The 24,513-nt window shown below is 32.1% G+C and overlaps 2 protein-coding genes across 3 annotated transcripts in view; both read left to right on the top strand.

Moving 5' to 3' along the window:
- Positions 1 to 12,862, top strand: part of LOC126919704 (uncharacterized) — a 65,141-nt gene extending 52,279 nt beyond the window's left edge. For both annotated transcript variants that reach the window (XM_050729208.1, XM_050729209.1), the window contains exons 2-8: positions 5,700 to 5,885; positions 6,187 to 6,334; positions 6,514 to 6,790; positions 7,103 to 7,346; positions 9,349 to 9,486; positions 9,596 to 9,883; positions 10,360 to 12,862. In XM_050729208.1, coding sequence (XP_050585165.1) covers positions 5,700 to 5,885; positions 6,187 to 6,334; positions 6,514 to 6,790; positions 7,103 to 7,346; positions 9,349 to 9,486; positions 9,596 to 9,883; positions 10,360 to 10,742 — 1,664 coding nt within the window. In that variant the 3' untranslated portion in view covers positions 10,743 to 12,862. The remainder of the gene's footprint in view (positions 1 to 5,699; positions 5,886 to 6,186; positions 6,335 to 6,513; positions 6,791 to 7,102; positions 7,347 to 9,348; positions 9,487 to 9,595; positions 9,884 to 10,359) is intronic.
- A 1,178-nt stretch (positions 12,863 to 14,040) lies between these two features.
- LOC126919654 (uncharacterized) lies at positions 14,041 to 24,230 on the top strand. Its single transcript, XM_050729136.1, has 13 exons — positions 14,041 to 14,257; positions 14,762 to 14,857; positions 16,261 to 16,382; positions 16,453 to 16,679; positions 17,177 to 17,315; positions 17,406 to 17,563; positions 18,030 to 18,086; positions 20,647 to 20,750; positions 21,602 to 21,723; positions 22,116 to 22,342; positions 22,855 to 22,993; positions 23,077 to 23,228; positions 24,083 to 24,230. Exons 2-13 carry the CDS (start codon positions 14,787 to 14,789, stop codon positions 24,182 to 24,184), a joined length of 1,620 nt encoding a protein of 539 aa, XP_050585093.1. The 5' UTR covers positions 14,041 to 14,257; positions 14,762 to 14,786; the 3' UTR covers positions 24,185 to 24,230.
- Positions 24,231 to 24,513: the final 283 nt, after the last annotated feature.

Here is a 24,513-nt window from a genome sequence, read left to right as displayed (position 1 = left end):
AATCTAATTTGGCCATTTATTTTAATAACTGTAAATTTTAGGCAGTTGATTAAATATTCAATACAATGAATGTTAACTTTTATAAATCGAGTTGTAATTTTCTGTAAGAAAATATGAAATGTTCTTTGAAATAGTCTACAGTGATTATAAAATATACTATAATGTTCATAACGATCTTATAGACACGTTATAGCGATAAGTATACACTACATATTCATTCGCTAATAATAATTAAGTTAAAAAGGACATTTTTAAATGACCATAAGTAAATCGTCTAAGCCTTCAAGGCAAGCGTCCAGTGCTCTTATTATGGTTGTTTTTCACGCGGTGTAGATACATCGCACGATGTACCATAAGACAGCATTACTATCCGGAGAGTGGTTGGGGTTGGGTGGTCGTAGTAACCGGCGTTATGGTACAAATTCTTGCCACGGGAATTCACGGGGCTGTCGGAGCATGGTTGCTGTTGGAAGGAACGAAACGATATCGTCAACCTGTTTTCAACGTAGGTACGATATGCAAGGATCGACGATCCTATTTTCTAATCTCGATGTTTAACTGTGCGCTCACAGTCTCTTCATGACTAAATTACTTAATAAAACGCGCACGCTCTTATGTAGACACTAGGAAGATATCAGTTTTGATGTAGAATATATCTATTTTAAAATTCTATTTATTATAAAATATCTATTTTAAAAATATAAAAAATTTCAGAATAGAAATGGAATCTTATATGAAGATGTTAAAATTATATGTTATATACAATAATAAAATATACTTTAATAAAGCATATGTTATAATTAAGATTATGGTTAAAAGAATTTTAGAGAAAACGTAATATATGATATTAACCTTTCGCAAAAGTTACTTTTTTTATAAACCAAAATAAAGTGACAAGTAGGAATAGGTTTAAAAATAGAACCAGAAATTTTTACGGCTTTCAAACAACAAAAATCAAAAGAAAATGGCACGATATAAGTGTATAAATATAAAAACCAGCACATGTCATCATAAAAGCTTACACCAGCTACTTTGCAAACTCTACACATTCGATGTTTCTAAAAGAGCCATCTGTCCTAATTCATCGCGCGTTCCTAAATCATCAGCCTCACACACAGAACATATTGATATCAAGTTATATTTAAATTTGCCAAAAGAATACAAATCTAACCAGTGTTTTCCTACACATGTTCTCGAACAGGACTTTAAAATTTATCGCGCGCAGCCAGTGCCAAACAGAGAAACTCACGAAGTTGAACTCTGAGCAGGACCTTGACAACGAGAAGGAAGCGTCGAGTATACTATATCGTACGAATATTTAATGCGGCTGGGAAAAAAGGAACGATTGAATTTGAGAAACTATGATTATGACCATTTCAGAAATGTTTTACGTATCGAATGTTGTTAGATTGAAAGTTGAAAGCGATTCTTTATTATTATTTACAAATGGTCCCGGAAACTGATATTAAAATCACTTCACGTTAATGTCGTTGTCGTAAAACTAACTCTTGTATCGTCTGGCTTATTTTTTTGGAGTCCTTCCGCCTTTTTATTCTTTATCCTTCCGATGCTCTTCTAACTACTAACGAGCACTACTTTCCTTTTTTGCTGTCCGTTTACGAGCGTCGTTGTTTAAGATCCAAGCACATTTTGACGACACGCGAAATTTTTTGCGCAACCTGTAAGGTCTTTAACGATGACGATGAAGAAAAGATAAATAGTATCTTTGAGAGAATATCTGGATTGTGAATTTTAAATAATATCGAGCAAACGATGATACAATCTATGGTAAATTTAAATTAAATAAAAAATTAACACGAACACACATATACACACAAAGATATTCCTAAATTTTTGGGGCGAAATTTCACTCGTACTTGTTCAAAGCGAATTTTTATTCTTCTTGGAAAATTAGTTAAAGATTTCATTTAAAAACAAATCATATAATATAATAGAGACAAGATTAAGGAAGATTCTTTGAAAGACTAAAACAATACAAAAATGTAAACGTTGATACAAATGACCCAGTTTTTTCGCGATGTTTCAAAAAAGAAAAGGAGTCAAAACTCATTCGCTGAACAATGAATCCTCAAAGACATTTATCGCGTGAAATTAAGGGAAAAGACCACATTATGGAATTTTTGTAATTATTGTAACGAACGAATGATCATTGTATAGATCTTCGGCTACACTTTTTATATTTTACCGAAATTTTTACCGAAATTCCTTCGAGGTAACCGAGTTTCCTGTTCAGATATAGTTGCTATGAAAGCGAGCTTAGAATCTTGCGGGGTCATTGACCTTCTCTTTCGCCAATTCACTCTCCCTCTCATTCGTTTTCTGGCTTCAAAAGAAATTCAAGGGTGAAACTGTGGGCTAGACACTGGTGGGATTTTCAGAGGATCCTGATCCTGACCGATGACAAGGGTGGCAAGGGATCAAGGAAAGGGAATCGGTATATAATAGAGGCAGCATTATACAGTGGATATCTTATTTGAAATCTACAAGTTCGGAATGAACCTTTTTGCTTTCACTTCCTACATTATTGCAGTACTGTATCATGTACGTTATGGCAGTACATTACTAATACATAGTATACAATGTTCTTTTAAATGTTTTATGTTTATGAAGAGTTATTTATAAATCACATTCTTTAGCACTATGATTACCAGTGTTATGTCTAGTTCTATTAAATATATCTTTCCTATATTTTCGAAACGATCATCAAATAATTATCTGTATTAAAAATAATTTACTATCATCAGTAAATGTAGGAAAATATCTATGTTTCTTTTTAATGAAAAGACTGCAAACAATTGTATTTATGAAAACGATATTTTCTAATCTTTTTATGGAGCATTTTGATTCGGCTTTTCCTGCTAGTGTTATCAAATAGCAATTATAATTAATTGGATAATAGTATAATTGTGATCGAAACACTGCAAATATGTCTTTATACTATTATTGAAGTTCATTATTTAAGTTTTTTGCAAAATGTATTCAAAAATACACGATAAAAAATATTATTTTTCTTATTTCAAATCTTATTTCTAATTTATTTATTTTATGTCCATCTTTTTTTCGTACTACTAAAATACCGAAAAGAACTGTGGATGTCATAGAACAAAAAAGATAAGGTATTAAAGGGGAAAGAAAAGACCGAGAGTAAAACGGCGGGCCATGGCTTACGAATAGGTTATTCCCCACAAACGTGGAATCGTTTAACACGGAGCCTATCATGTCCAACCTTTCTACCGAGATTAATAAGTGGTCCTTTTTGTCATCCGGATAACTTGATGTCTTTGTAACTAAGTCGTAAAAAGAACTGCTCAGTCAGGTGATCGATAAATTCGTCCCAAACAGTTGTTTCTTACTTAAGGGAAACATCCCTTAGTCTTCATCCTTTGTATCTTTCGTTTGGGAAGAATAGTTCTAATAAATCTAAAAGAATAAATCTAATAAAATCTAATAAATAATGATAACAGTCAGATTCTATGAAATTTCTACACATTCTACACAATTTATACCACGAATTTTTCTCTTCGAATTAAACGAAAAAAAAGTAATTTTTCAAACCTAGAAAAATTTAAGAACGCTTTCACACTTAAAGAATCACTCAAGTACAAATATCGCAAGAAAGCTTTTCAAAAATCCCAATTCACTTACTCGAAAGACTCCATTCGAATTCATCGTGTTGATCCGACGACAAAGCTATTGAATCAAAGTAGATGCAGCAACACGCCAGCCCACTTTCTCAATAAAGACTGCATCCGTGACCGTCAAAAGCAAGTTGCAAGATTAATAACCTCTCGTTTTATCCTCCGGAGTACCCTTTTGTCTACGAGAGCCGGCTCTATCTTTTACGATGGACGGCATTCTTCGAACGATTGATCGATGAGCCGACTCGACAAACGCGGCTTAGGCAAACAGTAAAAATTAATTAAATGACCGAGCGTAGCGCTGCTAATCGTTCAGGCTATTCGTCGTGGCCGTAATTAATACAGTCTTAACCTCGATCGCGAGTCAACTTCTCTTTAGCAAGGTAGTCGACATTTAATAGGCGGTTTTAAGAAGACCGATCGCTGCGGTCGTGGTAAAAGAAAACGCGTAAGCAAGGAAGAACGATCACTGGTACGATCGTTTGTGGCCGTTTCAAAATGGATTAGAGCCGACGATGAAAGTGGTCGTGGTACTGTCTCGGAACAGAATCAATATATCATATTCGATCTCTTAACGGTGAACCAATTGAACGAAGGCGAGAATCGTAGTGAAAATACGGTGTCCAGCACGAAATAGCGAGTCAGGAATATCGATCATGCCACTATACGGTTCTAATTGAGAGGAACTCTGGGAACGTAAACGTTTATTATGATTACAAATCGCGAAGGTGAAATATGGACGGTCGGAATCGAACGTCAAGGGGCGAAACTCGAGTCTGTAACGGCATACGAACCGCATAAATCGTATATTGAACGGTGCAAATGAAGCTTGAGAGAATTTGAATATTAATGGATGATGAGGCGCGTGAAGCGTTTGATCCTGGTGTTTGATCAATTGAGTCAATATCACTTTGTTTTTCTTCGTATTTGTATATACAGGAAATTATCGAGGTACAGTATGATTCATAATTATTCGTACGATACATCTCTTATAATATTTTATACGCTTTATATAATATTTTATATACTTTCATATTTTATGAAGTATCAAGTTTCTAATAAATTGGGTCTGACCTCATATAATACTCTTATAATATTTTATGCACTTTATATAATATTTTATATGCTTTCATATTTTATGAAGTATCAAGTTTCTAATAAATTGGGTCTGTTGCTTCAGTAGCTGTTTTTCGTGAAATATCAGATTAATATCTACTTATTGATATCTCAATCACTAACTGCTCTCATCAATCAAAGAAAGACAGTTCCTTTAAGAAAATCTGTCGATCAATATGAAAGAGGGATGGATCTAAAAGGTGCAAGCGTTATCCATTAATGTGCAGTGATGGAAGAGAATCATTTTATATACATATATATAGCTTGAAAAAGTAATAGCTTCATTTAAGATATAAAAGCAGAATTATGCAATGAGAAAAATATAATAGGCTACAAACGTCGCATAAGGAAAGAACAATAAAATGGCAAAATGTATACTAGGCGAAATGAAGACAAGCGTTATTTAAGCCGGAACCATCTGTAATATAAAAACTCATCATTATTTTCAAAGTTCCATTATTGAGAAATTCTAGTTTGTAGAAAATATCGTAGACTTTTAAAAACTACGTAACTATTTCAATTCTATGAATCAGAAACAAAAGTTTAGCCTGATGTAAAATTTGATCCAAATAAAATACAAAATATTTCTCAAAAATATATAACTATGTATATCACTAACTAAAGCATTATTTTCATCAAAAATACTAAAAAATTCGCGTTTAAATTCATACTCGTAATAAATGAAAAGTTTATATAATAGATCCCAGTTTTTGTAAAGCTATTTTATCTGTTTCAAACTCCGAAACATTTCTATTATGCGACCATAAAGTTACTAAAAGAAGAACATGTATAGAGATACAGCTATTTAATGAACTTGCACGGTGTTACGTATATTACATAACGTCTTTTTACTGAGAACAATATAAGCCAAACAATGATGTTCAACGATCAAAAAGCGATTAAGAAAGTTTTATCTTCTTATAGGGTGGCTGGGAGCAATGTCTACGGGAGTGGCTTTACTAGTTTCACCCGTAACAATAGCGTTCTGTCGGAGGAAAAGTACAAGACTCACCGCGGTTTTGGGTGGCCTCGTTACAGCACTCGGTTGCCTTTTCACTTCTTTTGCCTCGCAGTTCCACCAGTTGTTCTTCAGCTACGGTACAGTTGTCGGTGAGTCACTGCAAAAATACAAAGAATTCCTCTACTGCTGTTTTTTTCATAGAAGCAAGAAAAATGACAGAACTTATATAATATAACGATTCTTCTTCATCGATTAAACATCATCCATCTTTCTTCTTAAGCAATTCTAACTCGACTTTTATAAGTTTTCGTACATCACTTTTATCCTCAACAGCTTCAACACAAACGATTCCCTTGAATAATTCCTTAGATAAAACTTCACTTTGGGAAGAAATATCGAGGGATCGAGATAATGGCAAGTTCATGGACTGTGTTTAATTACTTTACGCAGGTATAGGGGTTGGCATGACGAGGGACTGTAGCACGCTGATGGTGGCGCAATATTTTAAAAGGAGAAGAGAACTGGTTGAGATTTTCATCGTATCCGGAAGTGGCCTTGGTATCGCTGTAATGTCGGCTTTCATAAAGGGAATGATTAGGTAACAAAAGAGATATTCTTATCTGAGCTATTACACAAAGCTCTAATTCATATTCATTGATATTTGTTAAGTCAAACGTGATGTAACATAAAAATACTTGATTAAAAATGAAAAAAGAGAAAAAATTTCCTAAATTAAAAAGAAGCAAAATAATAAAAAATCTTGTGTTCTGATTTTAGCAAAATTGGTTGGCGCTTAGGACTTCAGGCAGTGACGGGTGTCGTTTTTTTGACATTCATTCTGGGTACCTTTTATCGAAGCGCATCCCTGTATCATCCACAACGTAGAGCCATTTTACATTTGAAAAATCAAAAACGTAAAATTAAAGATAAAAACAAGACAGACGACGGACCACCGTTCTTTGACTTCAGTACGCTGAAGAGCAAAACAGTAAGAATATTGTTGGTGTCCACTGGAATATCTGCCTTTGGGATCAACACCCCGATATTTTACTTGGTAAAATGCGTAATAAATTTCTTTAAATAATTAAATGCTATATGTTTGAAATATTTAAATGCTATATGTTTGGAATATTTTAAAGTGCAAAATTGATAGAATGCATATAATATGCAATAGAATTATAAATATTCACAGCAAAGTGCTTGTTATGATGTTCAATAGGAGAAACAAATTTCTATATAAATTCCATTTTATTGGTGATATCTATAAAAATATAAAATTGCATAAACATCCGCAGTCTAATAACTGTAAGAGTGGGAAAATATTTTGGGCTAAATTTGGTCGTTTAAATATTTTATTTCATTGTAGGCACATCAGGCCGAGGAAGAAGGTCTTGGTGACACGGTGATCCTACTTCAGGCTTACCTCGGTTTGGCCTGGACCCTCGGCTGTGTCGCCTTTGGCCTTTTAGTCGTGCATCACAGCGTCGAATGCAGGATAGCGCGTCAGTATCTTACGCAAGCGGCGATATTTGTATGCGGATTGTGCATTTTGGCCCTCACTGCCGTTCAAGGAAATTATCATGGATATGTGCTTTTCGCCTGGATTTACGGTACAGTATCCTCGCCTGTAAACGTGCGTGAATACTTCAGAAAAACTCCTTTCAGGATATACATCTAATTCCTTCCTAAATTCTCGACTCTTTTGAATTATCTATAACTATATATATAATACATTATATAATAAATATTAAATAATAAACTATATATATATAGTTTATTATTATTATTTATTATTATTATTTATTATTATTTATTATTATTATTATTATTATTATTATTATTATTATTATTATTATTATTATTATTATTATTATTATTATTATTATTATTATTATTATTATTATTATTATTATTATTATTATTATTATTATTATTATTATTATTATTATTATTATTATTATTATTATTATTATTATTATTATTATTATTATTATTATTATTATTATTATTATTATTATTATTATTATTATTATTATTATTATTATTATTATTATTATTATTATTATTATTATTATTATTATTATTATTATTATTATTATTATTATTATTATTATTATTATTATTATTATTATTATTATTATTATTATTATTATTATTATTATTATTATTATTATTATTATTATTATTATTATTATTATTATTATTATTATTATTATTATTATTATTATTATTATTATTATTATTATTATTATTATTATTATTATTATTATTATTATTATTATTATTATTATTATTATTATTATTATTATTATTATTATTATTATTATTATTATTATTATTATTATTATTATTATTATTATTATTATTATTATTATTATTATTATTATTATTATTATTATTATTATTATTATTATTATTATTATTATTATTATTATTATTATTATTATTATTATTATTATTATTATTATTATTATTATTATTATTATTATTATTATTATTATTATTATTATTATTATTATTATTATTATTATTATTATTATTATTATTATTATTATTATTATTATTATTATTATTATTATTATTATTATTATTATTATTATTATTATTATTATTATTATTATTATTATTATTATTATTATTATTATTATTATTATTATTATTATTATTATTATTATTATTATTATTATTATTATTATTATTATTATTATTATTATTATTATTATTATTATTATTATTATTATTATTATTATTATTATTATTATTATTATTATTATTATTATTATTATTATTATTATTATTATTATTATTATTATTATTATTATTATTATTATTATTATTATTATTATTATTATTATTATTATTATTATTATTATTATTATTATTATTATTATTATTATTATTATTATTATTATTATTATTATTATTATTATTATTATTATTATTATTATTATTATTATTATTATTATTATTATTATTATTATTATTATTATTATTATTATTATTATTATTATTATTATTATTATTATTATTATTATTATTATTATTATTATTATTATTATTATTATTATTATTATTATTATTATTATTATTATTATTATTATTATTATTATTATTATTATTATTATTATTATTATTATTATTATTATTATTATTATTATTATTATTATTATTATTATTATTATTATTATTATTATTATTATTATTATTATTATTATTATTATTATTATTATTATTATTATTATTATTATTATTATTATTATTATTATTATTATTATTATTATTATTATTATTATTATTATATATAATATTTTTTTCATTTCATCTCTTTTCTTTTTCATTAATGTATTTTTCTTGATTTATTCTTCTACAAAGAATGTTTCATTGCAGATAGAGCTTTGCTCATATAAGATGAAATAAAATAGGTAAAGGTATGTTGAATAATGACAGTGACCTCGTTCAAAAAGATTCTCAAAAACTCTTCCTTTCTTAACTTTGACTTTGATTAACTCACTAACGACTCACATTCGTCCCCAAATTCGAATTTTACCACTTCTTTATTATAAATTCAAGTTAATTCCGGTTTTAATTAAGATGAAACACTGAATTTTGCAGGCATCTTCTGTGGTGGTTACCACTACAGTCTCAAAATGTACACCTATGAGAGAGTCAGAGCAAGAAATTTCGCAAGAACGTGGGGTTTCGTGCAATGTTCCCAAGCTATACCAATAGCAATTGGAGTTCCAATTTCAGGTAAAAGTGAAATATTTAATTTGTTTGAAGAATGTTCTCAATGTTACTACGGTTTCAATGACGCAATATAACATCGATCAAGAAAATGTTAAGAGTATGAGATTTTTAGGATACATGAACATTAACTACGGTGGGAAGGCTGGTTACTACTTCAGCTCGACCTGTGTTCTAGTAGGCAGTTTCACTCTCTTCTTCATAGATCTTCACAGAAGAAATTTATCGAGGCATAAACACATAAGGTCTAACGGAACCAAGCACCTCTGCGTTTCGGATAATTGTCCACAACGCCGAAAATTGTCGTTTAGCCAGGAACCGGACAACGATGGTCCACATGTGGCTGCTGCAGGAGCTGCTGCGGCTGCTCTTGTACTTGGAACTGAGATTGCACCAAATCCAGGTAAATTTATTCACTTACGTTATTTTTTATATTAATTCTGATTAACTTTTTTTGCCTTTATAATTAAAATCTTCAACATACAATTTTTAATATCTACTTTAAATCTCTTTTACATATCTTCAGGTCGTAAGCAAACCACAAGAGTTTAGGTTAACCCTTACGTTTCCCTCATTTATTCCTCACATTTCTATCCGTCATAGGATCTCTTCTTCGAATAAAAGAAAAATACACAAATTTAAGTATATTGAACACTAAAATCAAATATTTAAGGATATAAAATATAAATTAAGATTGAATATTCTAAAATGAAATAACCCAACTCAAATATAATCCATATTGTTGTGATCACATATAATCCAACTGAAGGTTACGATTCTAAAACCACGAATTTTTATATTATATCTCAAGGGTCAATCAACTCTAGAACATCAAAAAAGTATTAAAACGAAATAGCAAACGATTGAATCTCATTGCAGGCGAATTGATCGACGGCCTTGCCCCGGAGAAGCCAGAATTGACGTGTATCTCCGAGGAGGGAATTGCGGACATGGATCTTCCTGACAACATGCTCGAGGACCTTGATTACATCGGAGACTGTATAACCTCGTGCAACAAGGTCGAGAATTATCTAATGCTGTCAGAATTCGAGAACAATCTGATAGCTGAAATGCCGATTATCACGGATCGTCGAGGCCGAAGGTGGTCCCTGGCTCGTTCAAAGGGTGGTCAATCGAATTTGGATCGATCCCCAGGGAATCAACCGACTAACGAAGAGACCGATTCCAAGCCCAAGTGGCACGTGACGAATGTGCCTCCTGCTAATAGGGTGATCACAGTGATTGACGAGGCAAGCACGTAACTCGATCACCAAAATTCAAGAAGCTGATAATACTCTCTGAGGATGCTTCTGAATGAAATTTTACGACTTTTTCGATGTAAATGAATACTTAAATTGCTTTTTTTAATTTGTAATGTAATCTTTGTATATATACTGTTTTAATTACGTAAAAGAAATTTTTACTTGCATAAGTGAATGTGAATTGGAATTGCAAACACTGAAAATCAGTATTTTACGAATTTTATACAAATTGAATTTTGGAATACTTCATTAATTGCAATAATACAAAAAAAGGATAGATATTATTACATAATTATTGTTATGCGATGTGAATGGAGGTTCGAGAATCAAAAGCACGAATAAAGTTAAAAAAGTTAAAAAAAAAATGAGGGGAATTATCCAAGAGGCCGACATTTCTTGTTATCGCGCTGCCTTCGATCGTCTGTCTCGTTTGTTCCTCTTTGATTTAAGGTACTGTTAGAGATCACATTAACGATAGTTTTGTGAACGAAACAAGTTAATCTGTGTTAAACGTCCCTACGGAGCTGTAGGAAATTCCAGTAAGGGTCACTTAATTCGCGGTGCAATTAAGGACAATAACGTCGGCTTTCGACGAGAGGAACCACGGAAACGTTCCGTCCAGATGGAGATAACCTCGACTCCCGTCGACGTCTTTGTTTAAAGCTTCGTATTAGTTCACTGCCACACGTAGATGTGCGAATCGAACGATCTTCCGTCAATATAACAAAAAAGAAAGACAGGTCACATTCAAACAAACAACTCAAGTTTCCTTATTTTAATGTAATTTTTATTTTGGAAATTGTGAATCATAGAAAATTAAGATCTTCTATTAAAAAATGTTGAAAAATTGAAACTAAAATTTAGAATAATTCTGTTAAACACAAGATCGTTCGATTCATGTCGATGTAAAAGTTGTGTGCCAGAGTCTTTTTCGAAGGAATCTGCTTGCACGTAGGCAATGCTAGCTAAAGATATTGAAACTAGTCCAAAACGAAATTCGTATGCAGCGATAAATGGTATAATATAACGATACGAATAAATATGTAGCCAGGTACAAGAGTTTATGGTCGTACCGTTGTATCGTTCGAGGCATTTTAAGAGAATATTCATGCGTGCAGCGTTTCTCTTTCTGTGATCGAGCGAACCGCGATCGGTACAAACGCAAAGAGATAACAACACTATTTATTTATCAAACTATTTATATTAGAACCATACATACGCATGTTATGTACATATATATACATACTTATATACGTGATAATAAGCGTATCCACATGCGTGTGGTATTATAACGTAGATTACAGTTAAGGAGCCCCGAAATAGTTGATTAAGGACAATTTGAAGCCAACAGTATATCAAGGATTTGTACAGAGAAATCAAACTGGTATTACAATTGTAATATCTTGTGCGATCGAGCGAAAAACACTATAATTTTATTTAAAGAACCCATCAAATTAATTCATTAAGGATCAACGTTGCGTTGATACAACATTCCATTTGCAACTTTTTTCAGTCAATTCACGTCAGTATATTCTATTTCAAGAAAGTTTTAAATATTTTTTTCATCTTTATTTCTTCCTCAATTTAGATTCTAAAGTTTTTATAGTACAATAGTAAACTGCACATTTTTTAAATTATGTAAATTTTGTATGCATTACAAATTTTTTCTTTAATTTGTATAATTAATTCCTATATATATCGAGAATTATTTTTTCTAATCCGTAAAGTATCTATTATCCGAATAATATTGCGTTTTGCAATTTTCACATATTATTTCATTGCTTGATCCTTAACGAGTTAAAAATATCATTAAACAAATAGCCTGATGAATATCTAATACAATAATGAGAACCAGCCGGAGAGTATTTTTAATGAAACATTATTTTAATGACTCGACACCTGCCTATGTGATGTCGCGTTTAAGTTACGTTTATCATATTATTGTTATCACGATGATAATGCAAGGCTACTAGTCTAACGTGTTGTATAAGCGACGCAAAGAACAATAATTTACGAAGTACTATTTATTACACGCTGCAGCAAAAGAAACAACACCCAATAAACTCCCTATATTGTAATATTGTAACGTTGTTAATACAGAAACGTGATTTTATCAAGTACCTCGTTGTGTTTGCCTTTCTTTATTACAAATTTATTCCCAACATAAAAATAACAATAAATGAGAAAACAGTGAAATACTCAAAGTAACAAAAAATTAAAAAATATAGTGCGAATGTAAAGCGATTCTGCCAATATTTTCCTTCGTTAACCTACTTTATGCATACAAGTCTCTCTGCAATTAACTTCTTAAAGCTGAGATAACATTATATATAGTTTGACTTGCAATTTTCCTCGAGATACGAAATATAGCTTCCTTATTCCTCAAACTTTTAAACATATAATCAATTATTAAAAAATAATTTTCTCCGATTAAATAGCTTGAAAAATAGAACGTTCATTTAGGAAGAAATAAAAGCATTTCACTTATTCAACGAGAAGAAATCATGGAGGAATTTTTTTCCAATTACGACTAGAAAGCTGTGTGGAAGGAAATCAATTATGCAATTGGAACAGTATCCCCAAATGTTCCATTACGACATCGGTGTACGTAAGGCCGATAATGCGGCGTTAATTACGAATTCTTGGTAGCCGACAGTTGAACATTTGTTACGTGCATTGGCATGCGAGAATTATCGAACGCGCCTCAGCGTGTACCAGCAACGCTTTATCGATAAATTCTAATTCTATTTAGTCACGTTCTGGCCATGCTAAATGTAAGCTTCGTTGACTAACAAACCTACAAATCATATTTTAAAAAAATTCTTCTATTTATCTAATTACCTCTGCATCATTATCTATCTTCAGAGACACGCTTTGAGATTCGGATCTCTAAAATTACATACGCCAGTCGAATAAAATATGGAAATTATACAGTTTGCAACATAGTTTTGGCGACAGTATTGATGATGCTTTCGACAGGATTAAAGTAATTACGCTATTAAAGTATTAATATTATAGAACTTCCAGAAAAAAGAACCCATGAAACAAAATAATGAATTAAATAAATTAGTGACTTAAGCAAATTCGAGTTCCAGTTTCTTAATATAGAATCAAGACAAATCAATTCAATATAGAGTATGTTCATAGAATTATGTTGAATATAGAATATACTTATATTTGAACTAAAATTAGATGAGTTTGTAACTTAAAGATTGGAGAATTTGTTATACTTGTTACAATTTAGGGGATTTCAAGTGACTGTCCTCGAGAAGGAAATCGATTTGTATGAAAATGAGAAAGACTTGATCGAGAATGGAATCAGACGGTGCGTTAATTGCTATGCAATGTAATCGTGTGCGTTAATCGGTGATCGCCAGGTTGCGTAGAACAAGAGGTACGCTAACAGCGCTGATGAGCAGTCGCTCTAAGGCGTCCCATGAAGGTACCCCCTTGGCGTAGTTGCAGCTGTCTCATCTAGTAAAAAATAATCTCAGAAAACCAATTATATCGTCGAGGTAAGGAATTACGCTTCTGTGGAAAAGATACATTTAAGTGCGATTTACTTGGAATGAGCAAAATTTTACTTTTCATTTCAGTTTTCTACCAGGCAACTAATTCGAAAATAATGGTATTCTAACTAGCATTTCTTTATCGCAATATTTAGTCATTATTTTAAGTTATCTTTAAAGCCTCTTATCTTCAATTTCAATTATAAATTGGTGAAATGAAAATTTTTCGATGGCTCTGCAGTAAATGCTTTAAACAAACTTGAACTTTAAAATTGAAGTAACATATATTGTATCACAAAAATTTTACTGTACTATGCTTCTTAGTTTAAGATTTTTATTCCGATTAGTGAATCATAATTAAGATTTTGATCTTTCATTTGCACTTCATTTACTAAGTGATCTAATTGTGCCGTTATTGGTATATTAGTCGATGAAACTATATTCGTTTATGAAACTCAAGGTATCTGCAATGTGATAGTGCAGTTTGGTAAAAGACACGATATTTTTCAGCGGTTCGGAACGAACGAGTGCGAGGATGTCCTACGGAAAGTTGCACGTTCTTCCACTAAGTCTCTTTATCCTGATTCCAGTAACGTTTCTAATTACGTAAGTCTACCAAGAAAAAATGAGCTTCAACGGAGAAAACTGAATTCTTGGTTAAATGATCATATTTCCTTCATCTCCAATTGCATTAAACTTTACTTTCAATTCATATTACAATTTAAATATAATCAAATTTTTATTATGATTAAATTAATTGTCAAAAATTACACATCACCAGTACAATATTTTCTTACAAAAATGTTGCTTATTTTTAATCTCATAGTTTAAATCTGTTGCTGTCGTTCAATTTTTTGTATTCCAATTTTACTTTAGTTTCCATTAAGGAAACCACTTACGATATTCTAAGGAAATTTTTGGCATAGAATTGAAAGCAAAAGCCGTATCATAATATTCCAATAACGATTTTTTAATATTTTCTTCAAATTTGAGGAATTTCTCGGCAATGGAAAAAGACGATTCGAACGAAAATGACAAAGGATGCAACAAGACAAGGCTCAGTGATTAGAAATATGGATTCACATTAACACAATGATTGCCAATTCATAGTAAAAATAAAGCCGTAATCAGAACGAGTAAAACTAATGCTCACTAACTAGTTTTGCGGCCGATCAAGGCCACGGTATCAGAAACAACGACAGCCGCGCATTCTGTATCTGACAGCATGATGTAAATCGCGATTAGTTTGATTCATTATGCTCCGCTGTGTACACTTCACAGGAATCATTGTTCTGTAAATAAAGCCACATTCAATCGTCAATGTGCCATTGAATGGATTTGCAACATCGAAAGCCAGCATACTTGTTGAAAGTGCTTCTTTCATTAGGGAAAAATTCTAGCGAAACTTAAACTTATCGTAATTTATTACTGAATTTAACTTTCACACGTGATTATATTTTTCTATTAGTATTTGGCCATAACTGATTATTAATTATTAAGCTATTCAATTTAGAGAAGAAAATTTGCTTCATTTCAGTTGAGCATATATAGTTTTCCGCAAAAGTTGTCGTGGATCTTATGACAAAGTCATTCTAATTTAAAGCAAGCATATGTAATATATTTATTTCTTAACCAGTTCTTAGTCATCTTAGCAGAAAATGCACTAACTTCAGTATGAAATTTTCTAAGAGTTTATTTTAATAAAATTGATCTTTGTGTAAAATGTACGAAGATTTTTGCAGGTTACTGTATTATTTTAAAAAAAGCTTCTTACATTGCATTTTCTTACTTATTACATTTCTGAATCTAAATTATTCAATATTATTTTCTTTGTGCATTACTTATTCTTTGTGCATCATGTTATCGATAAATCTAAAGGCTACATCTATAATTTATATCTACAATTTACGTAATAAATGAACTATAATCAAAGTTTAACTAATCCCCTTTTCTAAATCAACACTACATGTAAGATACGAGCATCCATTTTCAAAGTAATTGCATTTCAGATACACTATGTCGGTGCAATGGGACCACGTAGTACCAGGATTTCCGTACATATCGGAAACAGGCACCTTGTCTCCGGAATCGTGTATATTTGCCCAATTCCTTAATATAGCTGCGTTACTCCGTAAATATCAACTAGTTTTACGTTTAAATGTATATCTACCGTGGTTAATGATACTGCACATATATTTTAGTCGCCTGTTGCGTATACATTAGACATCGACAAGTTTCCCAATGGCAATTCGAAAGGGGCAACGATCTCGTTAGTAAGAAAATCGTTGTTGTGACGGCATGGTGCGGCATTCTAGGTTGCTTTGGACTCGATATTCTGGCGAATTTTCAAGAAGCCCGTGTTGTCGCGGCTCATATGATCGGAGCAATGACTTGTTTCACGGCTGGAACCATTTACTTTTGTCTGCAGGTACGGTGGATTCCTGATAAATGGATAAGAGAAATAAATTTGGAAAGGGAGTTTTTATTGTCAGCAATAGTACGTATCACTTGTTTCACACAGATATATTCTGGAAATTTACTCCTGCGTAACATAGCATAATGAAACAAAATAGTTTTGAAATATGACTATCCGCTTCTTTCTCGTAAAGATAAGAAAAAACAATTTTTCCGAGGGAGATGCACACAAAATTTTACGCTAATCAGTTAAGTAGGGTTTAAAAAAATATAGATTTAAGAAAAATGTATTTGAATATCTTTTCATGTGTCGTCGAAGAGCTATAACATCGTTGTCTTTAGAACCTCAAACAAAGAGTTGTACACATGTATTCTTAAGACTATACTCTTTAATTTAAAAAATGTTGAGAAGGTGTACCTTCTCGAAGATCTAAAATAAACTATCTCCTTAAATTTCGTACACAAGAAAAAAGATAATATATATATTTGTTACATATATAATGCTTTCAGACATATTTAAGTCACAAAATGGTACCAGCAGTGAATGGCAGAATTGTAGTATACATTCGTGCAGCACTTTCGGTGTTGACGCTAATTTTGACAATTACCACGATCCTACCTGGCTACATTTCAATGTTAGAATTTCAAGGTGACATTATTTCTCCGCTTGCCTTATTTGAGATATGATAATAAGCGGGCAGACAATAATATGTGATAATGAGGTTTCTGTGAATTGCAGGCGATGATTACAAGAAATGGCTGCCAACCGACGGTGGCTGGGCCTGGCATGTCACTAGTGCCATTTCCGAGTGGGTTCTAGCCATTGTTTATTGCGTTTTCTTGCTAACGTTCGTGCCAGAATTTCGATTAATCAATTTCGAGGATCCTGTGGTTACGGTACTTTTTTCTTATAACATTATATTTATTAATACACTGTGGCTCGCGAAATCAAAAAAATTAGTATTTGTACTAAAATGATCTTATTAAATATTATAGCCTGTTAATATAGCGAATAGTTAATTGTTCCAATACTTCGATGATCTCTGAGAAATGTATATTTGCAATAAATACCTCGCGATACTTGTTTCGTTATAGTGCTAACAAAATTTTAATAAGTTCTCGGTAGTAAGTGTTCGAATATTTTCGCGAGCCATTGTAAATACAAGTATTTATCATACGATAGATACAAGCGATTAATATTGCACGTTGAATCATAATTTACAATGTCATGCTTCCTCTTCGTGTTCAAAGTTCCCAAACAGTTATACCATAATCATAATTCAATCAATCTTATCGGAGCCAGAGTTCAATCAAAACAGTGTTAAAATAATATCGCAATGACTTCCAAATCTTTTGTTTTCAGTTGATATATCTAGACAAGGATCAAGATTTGAAATTACCACACAAGCTAAATCCACAAGTTCAAGAATCTTAAAACTGCTCGAATATTCAAGCATTAAATTATGTTCCTTCTAACGTATGCATTTGAAAATAATTTCTAGTAACATTACTTTTAATTGCTTCTTTGATTCAACCCTCCATAACACCATATAACTTGAAAGTTATATACATTTTAGAAATTTTATTTTCTGCTTATTACTAGAACATTACATATGTTTATGTAAATTCATATTTTTATCAACACAACTAAAGGAGGGAAATCTGAATATGATTTTTTTTTACTCTTTAAACATTAAATACTTTAGTTTGTATATTTTTGTATAATTATATCACATATCATATTTTTCTTTTATAAATCGAAAAAAATCTGATTATAGAGGGTTAATACCACGTTTAACGTTTATAAAATTCTTTAAATTATTCGTGTGAGTATCTTCCATTTCTTTTTGTTTTCATTTAACAGTTTGCTCGATTATCACTGCAGCTGATCGCGTTATCTCGATTCACACCTCAATTACTGATAGATGCCGACGTTTCGTTGTTCTTGCGATCGATAAAACCCATCACGTGAAATAAGTAATCCCCAATGAAGTTGATCGAACAAATATTCAAATGTCTCCACAGAAGAGGGCGCGAATCAATTTTGAAACCCGCAAACACGGTCATCATCTACCAGCATTAAAGCGAAATTTGCTGTTTGAACGTTCGTACTACAAATTGCTCTCCGTGGACGTACGTGATTTATCTTTCTCTCTATTCACTCGATCGAAGTTACTTCGAATAATGCGGAAATTTTGCACGAATCTTACCCTGAAGTATTACCCGCGATCAAATTTGGATGTCGACTGGCACTCATCACGTTGTCAATTGTCAGTCAATACCTGCGACTTTCTAACCAAATTAAAAAATCCTCGTCCAGCGAATCAATGAAGAAATAGATTTCCAATTCATCGCTTCTCGAATTTAATTTGTAATATGAATGAAATTTTTATCAAAAAATATCGTGTGATTTGCTTCGAATCGATTTTAATCGCAGAACGAAGCCTGCCGTCCGATCACGCACGAGGAACGTGTTCAAGGAATCCCGCCTCGATATACGTATTCGGTTTCAATGCGAATATTTTCCGCTCAACGAATTCATAGAAAAGTAGAAAGAATTTGCAGAGTCATAAATTCATTAAAAGAAATTCATCCGGACGATCGTAAAACGAAAAGTAAAGTATATCGGTATTGATAAGCGTTACGCCTACATGTATGTACGTATTATCGCAACACGTTCGCGGGTAGTATTAGGACAAACATTTCTTGGAGAACGTCTGTCAGTAACGACGACGGCGCGGCATCAGTCTCGTGGCGCAGCTGCTGAGAGCGCCGTTCTCGCTCGCACAACATCGATCGCGCACAGTCGGCCATAACCTCTGTGATTCTGCTCGCTCTTCACCCTGGCCTCTCAAACAAAAGTTCGAAAATCGCGTAACTACGAGAGAACCGAAAGAAAAGGAAACCAAGTGGAATATCGTACTTCGCTCTTCGTACATCGTCAACGACATAGTGTAAAGAGTGTTAGATGTTGTTGGGTGCTATTGGATAAGAAGACCTTCAACCGTGAGCAGCCCCTTCGAAAGAGTTTCTAGTTTCAGTACAACGAGACAGTTTGTGGAAGGAACGTCGGTGTTCAAGAAACAACGAAAACGTCAAAGGTACTAGCGACTTTTTTCATGTCCATATGAGTTGGAAGAATCGACTGTTTTCGAGCGTCGTTGCTATGTAAGATTTCCAATTGCTTCGTTGCAAGGGTTCCCTTTCCTCTGTCCCTAGACAACGCCCGCGTGAGAACGCACACGTCGAGAACGGCACCTCGTGCAGGCGTTTCCAGTTGTGTCATTCTTTATTGTCGGCGAATACTTGCGGCGACCGCGACGTGTGCCACGGACACTTGCTGTAGTTTTTCTGGTAAGACACCGTGTACGATATTTCTGGCGCGCAGCTTGTGATCTACTTTCAATAGTACGCATGTGGTGTAATATAAAGTATAATGTAATTTATTGTAGTATTTTACTATAGCATTATCATAGTACTATGATATATTATTGTAGCAGTTAAATATAGTCATGAAGTGACTGGCATTGACTCCTTTCGTGCTTTAAATAGAGTTGCAAATATTTACCACTGACAATATGCATATATGTGTAGTATATACAACTCGACAGAATTCACATATTTGAAACATTCTAGATCAAAATATAACTAGAATTCATGAAAACAACGACGTTGAAAACAATACGAGCACGTTTTATGTTAGGTCGCCACGTGACATATTGTTGTTTTTTAATAAAAGGTACGTCGAAGAAGAACGTTAATGGAAATCGAATTGCAGTGCGGTTGCAGCTCCATGCATTCTAGCGACTGATTCCCGTGAGGAGGAAGTAGAATAAGAGGTCCAGCCTCTTGGAACAGACGAGCATGAGTGCTCGTACCTTGTGGACGCGTGCAACGACGCGTGTGTCTCCACGATAGCGGCGTCTTCCGCAGGCGTCATCATCTGACGTCATTGGTTCCGGCGGGAAAGCCGACGATAGCCACAAACGCACACAGGAAACATGGACAAGGAGGACTTCCTAGTCAACCTCCATTATCTTCCGATTGTCCTGTTCATTTCGTTGCCTTCTGTCTTTATTTTGACGTAAGCAAAATTATTGCTCGATATTATGAAAGAGTTGTTAAACTGGTATTTTCTTTTTTGTTCAAAATAATCCATAGTGTTTATTTTATTTTTCTTTGTTTCGTTAGATTTCGTAGATAAACAAATTTTGTTCATATGCAGTCAGTTTTATTTAATTTTGATTGGAGATATTGTTTTTCTTTACTAAAAAATAATCCATAGTGTTCGTTCTATTTTTAGTTATTTTGAACTTTGTAGACAAAAGAATTCTGCCTGTGTGCAGTCGGTTTTGCTTAATTTAAATTCAACGTTCGAGAGTTTCCTTTTTTTATTTTGGACGCACCATGTATGATTGAATGCAAAGTACAAAGCATAAAACATTCTCCGTCGGAAATTTGTTTTACAAATTACGCAGATCTGCATAGTACACTGCGAATACTAGTTTGCAGATTCTGAGACACATATAAATAAACATGAAGATAATATTCGATCTTTATTATTGTATATTACAAATATATTCCGATTAACAGGTGACTACATGGACGTCAAACAATTCATAAAATAACACATTTAGTAAACCAAGATAGTAATTAATGTGCCGTGTTTTAATCTTTTAACGTAAGCAAAGATAATTTTACATTAACATATGCTGAGACGACATGCGGTTCCTTAGATTGTTTTGCATCTTGTTGAATATGCAGATAACCTCTTATATTTGTAATTAATATTTATTATGTCTTCTGTTTTACTATATCTAATCCTTAAGTGCAATGGAATATGTTATGATTTCTTTATTTTCCACAAAGTTTACAGTAAAAAATTTGTAAATAAATATTCCGATAAAAAAGTATGGATTTATTTGTATTTTGCAGTTACATAATAGCAGTTCTATTGGGTCATGTGGAAGCCGAGTTTCCTTACATCTCGGATGCAGCTACCTATGCACCGGAAAGCTGCATATTCGCCCAGTTTATCAACATGATCGCGATGCTCAGTGAGTATCCAATATCAACAAATGTATTTAAATCTTCGATACACTCGGAGGAAGAAAATCGATTGATACCTCGCACACGGTACACTGACCTCCATTCTCGTTCACTGGGAATAAGCGAGAGTTTAGCGGAGCAAAAATAACATTTGCTTTCGGAGGCGATCGTCGTTAAACTTGGACTCATAAATTTAAAAAGAGATATCTAAACCTGTGCAAATAACGAGTGTCTCAGAATCGATGAAAATTGTTTGATGTGAAAATAACTGATAGATATACGTGTTATTTGTATTATTGTCTCTGTGATAGAATAGTCTTAAAAATAATAATTAAGAAATATTGAACGCAACATACTGCAGTATTATATTGATAATTGATATTTTGTTGAATCATTTCAGTGTCCTTCCTCGTCTACATAAGATACTCTCAAGTGAAAGAATGTTCGAATACGTTTAGGTTGCAACATTCTCTACCGAAATGGAATCATTGGGCCTTGATTTTTGGCCTAATATCAACGTTTGGCCTCTCGGTGGTCGCAAACTTTCAAGAAACCTCTGTCATAGTGGTACACTTTATTGGCGCTCTTCTATGTTTCGGTGGTGGAACTGCATACTTTTGGACACAGGTACATTAAAAAATTTTATTTCAATAAGAAATTTTTTGCAATCGCAAAATGTATAGATACAGATCCATGAATTAGCTATTTTACCTAATAAAATACAAACATTTAATAATAAAATAATAAATAATATATAGTATAATAGCTATATATAGTATAATATATAGCTATAACAAAACAAAACTGACAGTTTTTCTCTCAAATTATTCTCCAATCTTTATTCTACAAAATTTAATACTCATGAGCTTTCATTCCACATAGTTCAATGAAACGTGGCTTTCGAAATTTGTCGTTCTCCTCTCGAAAAAAATCCAACAACTGCCATCCGTCTTGATAAAAATACAAAAATTAAAACTAGCTGAAAGATCGTGGATAAAACACTAATGTCGCCTAATTGGATCGTACTAAATGAAGTCTGATACGCTTGCGTAATTTCCTGGAAAGCTGATTTATTCACGACATTACATTGTCTTTCGTTGTCTGGCTCTTTCTCATTTTTTCATGCGTTTTGTTCCCAGGCCGTGTGTTCGTTCTACCTGCATCCGCTCGGATGTTCGTTGAAACTGGCACATCTTCGGGCGGCATTGTCCACCTTTTGCACCGTTTGTTTCGTCGTAACTCTCATCACTGGCGTGCTGGCACGCTTGGCCTATAAGGGTTAGTTCGATTGTGTTTCCCCCTTCGTTTAACACGTCTTTCTTTTACATATTAAAACGATGCATCTGTATTTTCGTTTCCAGGTACGAATCCTCGGAAATGGTACAAGGAAGATGGCGGATGGGAATTGCACGTGGCTAGTACTATCACTGAATGGCTGTGCGCTGCGGCATTCTGCGTGTACATTTTGACATTCACCGAAGAATTTCGCGATGTTAAAGTCACTCATCCAAAGGTAGGTAAAGATAATTATCGCAATAATTATTCTAAATGAGTTAAATTATTATATTATTAATTAACATTATTATTATATCATTAATTAAAATTATTATTATATTATTAATTAACATCATAATGATATTTGTAATTTCAAATAATTGATGTGCCATAAAGCATGATACAAGTGCAGTGAAGGAGATTTTATGGCTCAAACTAAGATAAAAACTAAGAATAAGAAAATTGCATTGAAAGCTTTTGCATTGAAAGATTTCAAGAAAACTATATTGTATTCTAACTGCAAATAAATAGTAGAGTGCGATAGTCCAGACATACTTTTGTAGGTGACACAATATCGTAGTTTATTTATTATCAGTATCACAAGTGCTACTGACTCCTGATATTAACTATCAGTTTTTATTAAATATGCGATATGACGCGATATAGTAATGTACAATATAGTAATGTACAACATATTAAATCACATTTTGATCAAAATGATAAACTGAACTATGTTTAGTCTACATCTATTATTGTTGTCACTTATTAGATTCGTCGTGTTCATTCATAAATTCTTAAGAGCGAATTAATATGTAAATATTGATATTAACTAAGTTAGTCATGCAGATAATATAAAATAAGTTAGTGAATTTTGTAAAATCAGTTATCACATAAGTACACGTGTACTCGAATGATTTTCAAATGCATTTTTCTCAAAAACGAATTTTCCAACACAGCTTTTTATCTTGGATTTTTGTCTTATTTTATAGAAATATTATATTCACTATTTCAACTCCTCCGTTATTCTATAAATAGTTCTACCCTATTACAGTAAATTTAACATATTTTGTTTATTTATTTTTCTGTATTAAGGTTATATCCACCCTTAACCGTACAAGATTGAGCAACGAAGCGCTGAACGAAAGCCAGAACTCCGCGATGGGTCACAATCGAGATGCAACAACGATCACCTGATCGCTCATAGGCAGAGGCGCCGGTGGTTACGTCAATCTCCTCTCACACTCTCCAGTGAACACTCCATGTCCCGGTTATAGGTACCGTGAATCCCGCGAGGCCCTTTTAGACGAGGTCGCACCACTGATTGCGACTACACCGCCATCCACTTGCGACGTCGAGAGGAGAACCGACGTCCTCTGCCCGGTGCAAATACATGTACACGATCCTACGATATGCGAACGACGAAGACAAACGAGCGAACAGAATGAAGCAGAAAGTAGACAAAAATGGGGTGAAGATCATTCAAGGAATTGGATCGATTTGGATGAAAATATCTTGGATGGTTA

The sequence above is a fragment of the Bombus affinis genome, chromosome 8 (assembly GCF_024516045.1).
Source record: "Bombus affinis isolate iyBomAffi1 chromosome 8, iyBomAffi1.2, whole genome shotgun sequence".
Classification (NCBI taxonomy): Eukaryota; Metazoa; Arthropoda; class Insecta; order Hymenoptera; family Apidae; genus Bombus; species Bombus affinis.
The sequence above is the reverse complement of the archived record's forward strand: the minus strand, read 5'-3'. Positions and strand labels throughout refer to the sequence as shown.